Genomic DNA, 10,861 nt, shown 5'->3' with positions numbered 1-10,861 from the left:
CACAGGCATTGGTACAGAAAATATAAAAACAGAACTGCTTGAAAAAAAAATTTATATATAAGAAAAACTATGAACTGCTTGAAGTTTTTAATAATGTCGAATCAACTATATACTTTTGATCAACTATATTTATTTATTATGTTGTTGTTTTATTGTTTAATCAACTACTATTTACTTAATTTCAAAATAAATTGGTTATATTGGTTATATCTAACATATTTGGGTTACATGAATCTGTATGAGGAAGAACTAGAAGAGGAATTTACTCCAAGAACAAAATTTGAAAAGAAGAAACCTTTGAAGAAATACACCACTAAAGGGAAAGAAAACAAGGCAGAAGAGGATTGGAACCAACCAGGAAGCAAGGTAAAAAGAATTAAAAAAAGGACAGCATGCAATCAAAGGACAACCAGTGTACTACTCAAAGATTGTGAGCTAGGGAAGCAGCAGAAGAAAAAAGACAAGCCTGATGAGAATAAAGTTGAAGAAGAAAATCCTCGTACGTCTACTAGCATGTCATTCAGAAAATTACCTCCGCTGGAAACAATGGAATGCTTTCAAGATTACAAGGATACAATAAAACCAGCCTTGATGGAAGTACTGGTGACATACTATAAGAACGCCAACAGCCTGTAAGTACATCAAAACTACCTTTATGCTTGTTTAAAAAATCAATGCATTACAGGTTATGCTTCTTATGAAATAAATGCATAACAAGTTATTCTTGAAAAAAAACCATGCATAATAAATTATGCTTCTAAACTAATTATGTCGTTTGCAGAAATTCGGCTTGGAGTATCAGAGAAGGAGAAGACCCGTACTTGTAGGATATTCGGATTCACAGAGATATAATAAGGCATCTAATGAACAATGAATACCTAGAAGAACAAGTACTGCGCTACTACAGTTATAGGTTATTCAGAAAGCGGGAAAATGAAAAGAAGGCTGATAGTGTTGAACATAGGTATGCGGAGTCTGCATTCATGACGCCAGATGCTTGGGTAAGTCAAAAAAAGAAAATCATTATTGCATATTATCTTATGCTCATTTTATTACTTCTGCATAACATGTTATGCAACTAGTTTTGAACTGCATAACAACTTATTCAGCATTGTTTCCTACACCTGATGAGCACCTTTTGCATCCACTAACTTTCTTTTTCCTAAAAATATATTTCTTTTGTAGTTCTTTGTTAAAAGAAAGGAGAAAGATGGGATTGCCAAATATGTTGGAGAATTCATCTTGAATCTCCCTATTGAAGTTGAGAAAATGTTCATTCCAATGAACTATATGACAAAGGAAAACCCTGCTGGTACACATTGGACATTGTTAGAGTATGAATTTTTTAGAAGGTGAGTGGAACTTCTATAACACTCTTGATGGTTATAAAGTTAACTGCAAGAAACAAGCTGTTATAATGGCAAACGCTCGTATGCCTTATTTGATCGAAAGATATGACAAACTGAATCTATCATCAGAAATCGTGGATATAAAGAGGGAACCGCTTGTATACAAGGATATTTTTTAAACATTGTTCCTGAACAAGGTCATCACCCCAACTGCCTCATATTTGTATGGTATTATATGAAGATGAGCATGAAGTCTGAAGTCAGGCAAAAATGGTTGAAGTTGGGAAAGGAAGATGCAGTAGAAAAAGCCAACAAGAAAAGAGTAAGTCTGGTATTGAAAATACTGACGGATCTTGGAAACAGTTGGGAAATAGATGGTAATGAAGACATCTAGGATGATGTTGTGCGTCAATGTGATGAAGCTGTGCGTAAAGGTTCCTGATGATGTGCATAATAGAAAGGTTGAAACGTAACTTTGTTTTAACAACTTGTGTGTTGTTGGTAGGTTGAGCAATTTAACTTGGGAGTGATAACTAATGGGAAAGTAGTTAGTGTGAAGCTTAACTTCAGTCAGTAGTTATGTGTATTGTGTTGGTATGAATCTTGTCTGAACAACTTATATCTTGTTATCTTGTCGATGTTTATATATATATATATATATATATATATATATTTATTATATATCAATGCTTGTTTCAGTGCTTCAATTTGCTGCAATCTTATTTCATTTAACTGTACTATGATAACTAGGGGGCGATGCCCCCTCGGCCCCCGATTATAAACATAACATGATATATAATTCTTACAAGGAAAATGAAGGAACAACGGGTTAAATATAAACATCTAAATATCATGTTATGCAACAAAAAAGCACGTGTTATGCAACAAACAAAATCTGAATAACATGTAATGCAGAATAAAATAAATGTGCATGACTTGTTATGCAGATGCAGATGCATGAAGGAACCACAGTTGAATGACTCGTTATCCAGCCATCTTTAAAAGAATAAATGCATAACATATTGTGCATCTTCAAAACGTAATGCATTACAAATTCTGCATCTTCAAAACATAATGCATAAGAGATTATGCATCTTCAAAACATAATGCATAACACGTTATGCATCATCAAAAACTAATGCATAATCTATTATGCATTTAAGAATAAAAATGAAAATATTATCTGATAGAAGCAGAAAAACACAGTGAAAATAATAAGTATTTTTTCATAAAACCAATACAAAAAAGAAACTAAGTACTTGTTTATAAAAAAATAATACAAAAACTAATTAAATAAAAATGAATAAGGTTCAAACATAAAAGTAATAGTCTGAAGAAACAAACAAGATAATTGCTCTCCCTTAACTTCCCTTCGGCGGCTTTGGCGGCTTCTTGTAACAGGTAGGCTTTGCAAAATTTTGCTTCTTGTGATGACTAATCTCACAACAATTACCACAACGCATAGCTCTCCTGGGAGGCTTCTCATATCTGCTCAAATGTCTATTAGCTTGTGGTCTCCCTGGCAGCCTCCTAACATCAGGTACATCGATAATATCATTACCTTCATAAACTTAGGGCCTGTTGTAGTTCGGAATAGGATGAATTGCATGGATGTAGGTATTATTGAAGTATTCAGTAGTGAAATAAGGTTCAACAAAATCATATGGATTAGAACCACACATTGTTATCGAAGCAAAAGCATGCACACATGGAAACCCATAGACGCGCCGCCTTTGACAGGTTCATGTCCTTGCCTCAAGGTTAACACTATGAGAACTCTCCCCTCCCTCCATTTCATAAACATGATTATCGGACTGTATAACCAGCCAGGTTAAACCCTCATCAATAAGAGCCTTCATCTTAGCTTCATTCTTTGGTGTGAGAATTGTTATGAAATTTTTACCAGTATTCCGCCTTTCTGACATCATACTCATCACATCCTTCCTTATCGGATCCAGAAGAGAATTTGCAGGGAGCTTCTTGTGTACCTTCATCCAACTATTGAAGGATTCAGCAAGAGTAGAAGATGTCCTACCATACCTACAACCCTGAAAAAAGGCATTTGACCACTTTTCTCGAGGGATATCAAATATATAGTCTGCAACCCAACCACAACCAAGACCCTTAATCATAGCGATGGCAGTTTGGAAACCTTCGGGACTAAGAGCATACGCAACAGCTTGAAATGAATCAATAACGGCACCATACCTTTCGTCATATGCATTAATAGGTAGTTCATCTTAAGATGATAATAGCAGAAACTATGGAAGGCTCTAGGAAAATAAAATGGAATCGCTCTCTTTAATACTTCTGCACGATTGGATAAAAATGTGATTGGCCTTTGATCATGATCAAGAACATTACTAAAATTCCTCATGAACCATTCCCAGTTATCATTATCTTCACCAGGTACCAGGGACATGGCTAGTGGAAAGAACCCTGCACAGCAAAAAATATAAAAATCAAGCCAGGGTTTACATGAAGTATGTGCAGCTAAAAATAATGCATAATGTCTTATGCATCTAAACTAAATGATGCATAAGACATTATGCACGTGAATAAAAAGGATGCATAAAATCAGAAAAGTGAAAACAAAAAATGCATAAGACATTATGCAGCTAAACAAAATAATGTATAATGTCTTATGCATTTAAACAGAAAATATGCATAACCAGAAAAGTGAAAACAAAATAATGCATAATGTATCATGCATCTAAACTAAATGATGCATAAGACATTATGCACGTGCATAAAAAGGATGCACAAAATCAATAAGTGAAAACCATAATGCATAAGACATTATGCAGCTAAACCAAAAAATGTATAATGTCTTATGCATCTAAACAGAAAATGATGCATAACCGGAAAAGTGAAAACAATAATGCATAAGACATTATGAAACAAAAATAAGTAATGCATGAGACATTATGCACATATATAAAAAGGATGTATTATCAGAAAAATTACCATTTTCAGCATTGATAGCGGTTGCAGCCATGAGGCATCCTCTATATCTCCCTGTAAGAAAGGTAGCATCGACATAAACCATGGGACGAAGGTAAGGGTAACCATGGATGCATGCCTCGAAAGAAATAAAAAGACACACAAACTTATTTGAAGGTGCCTCCTCATCTTCTAATTCAGTTGAGTTATCCTCATTCGATTCAGGTGCATCCATTTGAACTTGAAAATCAATCCAACTACCAGGATTTTTGCTGCGAATGGCATCTACATACCATACTAGATGCGAATACGACATGGACTCATCACCAAATATATCCTCATACACTTTTTGTCTTCCGTTGTAAGCTTGGTAATATTTCACATTGATCCCGTAGCTAGTTTTAAAAAACTTTTTTAAATCAGAAGCTTTGAAACTCGGATCACTTCTAATTTCATCCTTGATAAGACTAGCAACAAATTTACTGCTGAGTCTCTGGAAAATCCTTTCACATCCAACACCACATGTATGACTGCTAACATACTTCTTAACCTTAAGCATCATGTTTTTAACATCAACAACACAAACCTTATACTCCCAAGGGCAGTTTTCTTTAGAGCATTTTGCATAGAACCTGCTAGGTTCATTCTTAGTATATATGAGAACACGCCCAGTATTTACCTCGTATTTCTTTACTACAATACGTACCTCTGCTACACCTCCAAAAATAACTTTATCAACATCGCCAAGTAATTTATCCTAGTCCTAAGAACCTTATTAATAGGCACAGAACCATCTTCAAGGAAATTCACCATAGCTTCTTCTGGTTCAGGTTCTATTACACGTCTATTCGATGAAGCTCTACTACGACTGTTGGAAGAATTGGACCCAACTTCAACAAGTAAATCAAAGCTCTTCTGACCTTTATAGTGGCAACGAGTTACAAAACACTGAAGCGGGACATCAGAATCAACTCGCACAAACTTGCTTTCATCATTATAAGAAAATTTGACATGATGAGGAAGTAAACGAGTCCACTTCTGGAAAACAACTGTCTTCAAAGTCTCCAAAGTTGTGTTAACATCAACAGGATGTGCTAAGAATTCACTAAAATAGTGAATTACAGCTAGTGCACTAGCAGCAGGCATTTCACCCTGCAAAAACAAAAAAAAGAGAAAAAATCAAACATATCTATCCTGCATATTTCTTCACAAGAATTCTTACTCAAAAATTAAAAGATCTAATCAACAACAGCAAAGACAGTCTACATTAACCATAATCAGATTAGAAATCAACAAGATATCAAAATCAATAACATCTCCATTAACGTAACATAAAACAGATAAAAATAGGAGTGGAAAAACAAATCAAATGAAAAATCAAATACAACAGAAGCAAAACCTAAAAAATTGATATATCAACATCCGAACATGAAATCGAAACAAAAAGATTGAATCGAAAATATCTACATTGATCGTAACAATTTCAGAACCTAGAAAAATCAAAAAAAAAAAATCAAAAACAAGCTTAAAAGATCTAAAAACCGATTCGAAAACCTAAATTAAGCTTCAAAAACCTAAAATAATAGATCCTAATCTCACAGAAACTAAAACCTAGAATCGAATCAATATTAAACAAAAATCAGAATCAAGATTGGAATGTAGCTCGAACGAACCCGAACCTTTAATTTCAGAGTAAATTAAATTCTCAATCAACTCCTTCTCAATCTCTGAGCTATCAATCTCTCGAAACTTAATCTCAGAAACTGAAAGTGAGGTTAAAGCTTGAATTATCTTCGCTGAGTAAATTCAATCTCCCAAATCATCTCCTTCTTCAGCTCTCGGTGGTATTCTATCTCCTTCTTCTTTTCATCCGCTCGCTGGTATTTTATCTCCTTCTCCTTCTCAATCGCTCAGCTATAAATCTCTCTTTCGAAACTGAATTTCTCAAAACTGAAACTGAAGGAATAAACTGTGAACTGAGGTTTTGTTTGGTGAAGTTAAACTGGGAAATAAAAAAAAAACGTAATTTCGAAACTCTGGGTGATGGAACAATTTTCATCGGAATTCTAGGTGCGCGTGTGATATTTCACGTGTGTGGGTTTCACAGTAGGAAAAAGTGTAGGAATGGGTCTCCCTGTAGTTTTCACATGTGTATGCTGGTTAGTTCCTGCTTCTGTAAATATTTTTCCCTTTAATATAACCATCTTTATTCAGAAAAAAAAAAAAAAAAAAAACCTTATATCTAGGTCCCCAATTAATTTTTGGGTATATCGCGGTCCTGCAAGTATGCGGAAGGGTAATAGCAACAGTTCATTCAAACAAACTGTATGCACCAACTTAAAATTTGGGGGTCTAAGAACATAGCTCAGCGGTATCCCATCAATTCCAGTAAGGAGGAAATCAGGGGTTTAATCCCCGCCGCCGTAAAGGTTTGTAGTAGATTAGTTGTATAGTGGGATGAGCGGTGTTGGGTCTGACAGTGGGACCAGTCCAACTGGCTGGGTCCGGGTAGGTGACTGGATCCGGCTTTCGCGTATCAAAAAAAAGAAAAAAAAAAAAAAAAAAACTTAAAATTTGGGGGTACATTATTTCTGGGCACAAAATCGACACGTACGTTACGTGCACAGTTTTGCGGTCCCTTAAGTCCACTGGTGACAACGTGGTTTGCTATCACAAACCGCCTAAAAACGGGGATATTAAACCTCTACTAAGTCGAACCCTAAATAATTTCCCCAATCTTATTTTCACAAAAATATCTACAGAAAAAACTCACCCAGAGAAGAAGAAGAAAAAGAAAGAAAGAAACGATGTTGAGGTATGGTTGTAATAGATTTTTGGGGTTAGGGCAAAGAACCCCCCAAACCGGAGCACAAGGTGTGTTGGTAAGATTATACCATGAAAGAGTTGTGGATCACTATAATAACCCACGGAATGTTGGATCTTTTGATAAAAATGATCCTTCAGTTGGTACCGGGCTAGTCGGTGCTCCTGCTTGTGGTGATGTCATGAAATTACAGATTAAAGTTGATGAGAAAACTGGTCAAATTACCGATGCTTGTTTCAAAACTTTTGGTTGTGGTTCTGCTATCGCTTCTTCATCTGTAGGTATGTAATATCTCATCTTTTCTGGGGTTTTCAGTGAATTTGATTTTGATTTGTATGATTTTTGTGTTTGCTTTTTCTAAGATGATTGGGTATTGATTACTTGTTTCGGATTTGTTGTTCACGTTTGGTTCTTGACGTCGTGCTTGCTATCTATCCAACCCTGAAGTTGATTTAATTTGTTAGTCTAGATTATTAATCTTAGCATTTGAATCCTATTATGAATGTTTTTACGTCTAATTTAGGTATGAATTACGATTCTTTGGTTTGGATTAATAATGATCTATGTTTATATTTCGGATGTGATTCAGGAAAGTGATATAATGCTTTGCTATGCTGGGCATTAGCCATTATGTTATCTGTTGTTTATTCTGCAAAAGTTAGAAAAAACATAAAGCCTCAGCGTTTAAATTTGGTTTTACTGATTATACCTGTTTATGATTTTGTAATCTCAGCTACTGAATGGATTAAGGGAAGGCAGAAGGAGGAAGTCTTGACCATCAAAAACACGTATGTGCTTCTTTTCTTTTTTTGCATTATCATGATTCATGAACTATTGATCGACTGACCCTTATTATCTGTTAGTTGATATTGTCACTTGAACATTTTTTTTTGCCAGTAGGTGATATGTATAATTCAAGCATTCATCTACATAAATTGTTTAATTTTGAGTTTGAGCTACAACTGGTGGCATAAGTCTTGTGAATGGAGTTTAGAAATATACTCAAAAAAATAACTAAGGAAGAGAAACGTTCCTTGACCTTGGCCAGCCACCCGGCAGTAATTTGTACTTGTGTGCTCTAATCCTTGCACGCATGTCTTACTTGTATCCTCACTGCTCTATTAGTTTAGGAATCCCGTGTTTGAATTTGAAGATCATCAATTTAAAATTGGTTTCACAACCTGCATCTTATTACCTCTCGCCGTGGGATGGATGGTGTTTCAGAGGTTGCTTCCCACATACTAACCTCACGTTCGATCTAAGTTCTTACAGAGATGCCAATAATCAGGTTTGTTTATACACAGAACAGTTCTGTAGGTTATGATACACGTAGATTAGGAATTGCTAAATATTAGTGGTGTACTGGTAACAAGCGAGAGGTGTTTTGTATGTCTGTTGGACGAACTGGAGATCACGTTTGTGCGATTGGGTGGTAAAGTAAACCATTTCGTATTTGAAGTTTTGAACGTGCTCTACTTTGGTCTTTTAAATTTTGTTTGTTGAGTTGCATTTATGGTAGTGTTGCCTCTACTTCTCTAATGAATATTCAGCAAAGTGCCTCTAGTAAGTTACTGATGCTGGTTTAGCTGTTCCATGACACCCTTCTATGAAATTCCTTTAGCTGTTTCACATGCGTCATATGCATCCATTATTTCTTAGATGGTGATTCTTTGATGTGTGGCACATTGAAACCGTAAGATACTTCTCCTTCTTTTTATCTTATGTTGACTCGGCGTTACTTGATTTTTTAATATGAAGTTCATTTGATGATACACTGCATATTATAGGTCATGTTGGTCTTCTGTTGTGCATAGTTGTTAGCGCCTAGTTGGCTCTGTATGTCACCAGGCTCTGTATGTCTACTTATCTGTAGACAAATTGTTTAATTTTCTATGTTGTGAGAGTTCTGTAAGATGAAAAATGCCCGCCTTAGGTCTAGATCGGATGCATAAGATGTATGTTCACGATCCAAGGTTCTGGATTCAGACTCCATATACATTGGATGTATGCTGAGTCTGTACGACTCTTTAAGTTTGCTTTTTTTTTAGACTAACACGAGAGCAATTCGGTTAGATTACCCAAGTCATTCTCAGATTAGTAAACTTAGAATCATTTTATGGAATGTCTTCAGTTATGAATTAGATAAAATGTTAATTGATTCCTACTTCTGAATACATGACGAATCTGACTTGGGACATAAATCATTTACTCGGATGAGACAGATTCAAACAAGTTAATTGTATAACAAACAACACCATGATGCCCTTGCAAAACTATCAGTAACCTGTGTCTGGAAAAATATGGCACATGGCTTCACCACAATATTTTTGAATGGTGGTGAAGCCACACTTCCATGTCACACCCTACACCGTGGTGCCACACATCCGTTTCATGAAGAGGCAACTCAAAAACCAAAAATTCAAATGACGCATGTCCTTGGAGAACTACTTGGGCAGTGGCATATACTCGCGCATTCCAGTTCCAGATGAAGCAATTATTTTTAACAGGCGTCTCGTAGTAAAGCTGTTTTGTTACTTGAACAGACACATACTTATCTACAAACCCATTCTAGGTGATCTGTAAAGTTGACTACCAAAATGCCATATACTCGCGCATTCCAGTTCCAGATGAAGCAATTATTTTTAACAGGCGTCTCGTAGTAAAGCTGTTTTGTTACTTGAACAGACACATACTTATCTACAAACCCATTCTAGGTGATCTGTAAAGTTGATCGTAATTTCTACTAACCGTTAGTAGAAGCTATAAAGAGAATTCGATTCTGCTTGAATTCAGTTAGTAAATTTTAAAATTTGCATAGTATACGGAGTTAGAGGCTACTGTCCTGAATGCTTTCTTATGTACCCATGTTCCGTCTTTTTCTAACAATTTGGTGGTTTTCCGTCATGTTGTAGTGAAATAGCGAAACATCTTTCGCTCCCTCCGGTGAAGCTACACTGCAGCATGCTTGCAGAGGATGCAATCAAGGCAGCCGTGAAAGATTATGAAGCAAAGCGAGTTAAGGCTGGAACCAGTGGCAAAGCTAAGGAGGATGAGGCTGCTCATGCTTGATAATGTGTAGAATCATGTAGTCTGTCTGGTTTGGATGATGACGACCATGGTTGTAATATCTACTTAAACAAAGGGCAGTCTTGCTTTGTTGAAAAACTGAGCGACTTGCCACTGCGAGTCCCAAACACTGTTTGTGTTATTTGTTTTTCTGGATAAAGTCTGTAAAATAGCTGTGCTGATGTGACACTATCATTCCAAGTTATTATCTTGTTAATCCTACTTCCTATATAAAGCTAGCTTGTTAACCCTTGGTTTATACAAAAAGTGGTTGCTTTTGTATGGTGTTGTATTTATGTTTGTCCTACTTGTTGAGTCTTCATGCACTTTCATTATTTGCTGCGATTTTGTATCTTTCTACTTTTATTTGGAAGTCCCTTAAAATTGAGGGAGGATCCACTCACACTTTTATTTGAAAGTCTCTTAAAATCGAGGAGGATACACTCACACTTCTATTTTATTTGGATCCATTCACACTTCTATTTTATTTTGCAATCAAACGCAAATATCAGGTTTTCTCTCGGATTAAAATTAATCTCGAGAAAAGTCTTAATTGAAGACTTCCGAAATATAAGTCGGATTTTAATACAATTTATATTTTTGGAAATGGCTCGAAAAATTCTTTATATAAATCTGACCCCACCGTTTTAAATTTGGACCAATAAAATTTGAGGAGAAT

At 35.6% G+C, this 10,861-nt stretch overlaps 1 protein-coding gene across 1 annotated transcript; it reads left to right on the top strand.

Moving 5' to 3' along the window:
• Positions 1-6,995: 6,995 nt before the first annotated feature.
• LOC113276460 (iron-sulfur cluster assembly protein 1-like) lies at positions 6,996-10,464 on the top strand. The gene is made up of 3 exons (XM_026526061.1): positions 6,996-7,397; positions 7,850-7,904; positions 10,029-10,464. The coding sequence occupies exons 1-3, from the start codon at positions 7,100-7,102 to the stop codon at positions 10,183-10,185; spliced, it is 510 nt and encodes a 169-aa protein (XP_026381846.1). The 5' UTR covers positions 6,996-7,099; the 3' UTR covers positions 10,186-10,464.
• The last annotated feature ends 397 nt before the right edge of the window (positions 10,465-10,861 follow it).

The sequence above is a fragment of the Papaver somniferum genome, chromosome 4 (genome assembly GCF_003573695.1).
Source record: "Papaver somniferum cultivar HN1 chromosome 4, ASM357369v1, whole genome shotgun sequence".
In the NCBI taxonomy this organism is placed as follows: domain Eukaryota; kingdom Viridiplantae; phylum Streptophyta; class Magnoliopsida; order Ranunculales; family Papaveraceae; genus Papaver; species Papaver somniferum.
This window is presented reverse-complemented; position numbering and strand designations above follow the sequence as displayed.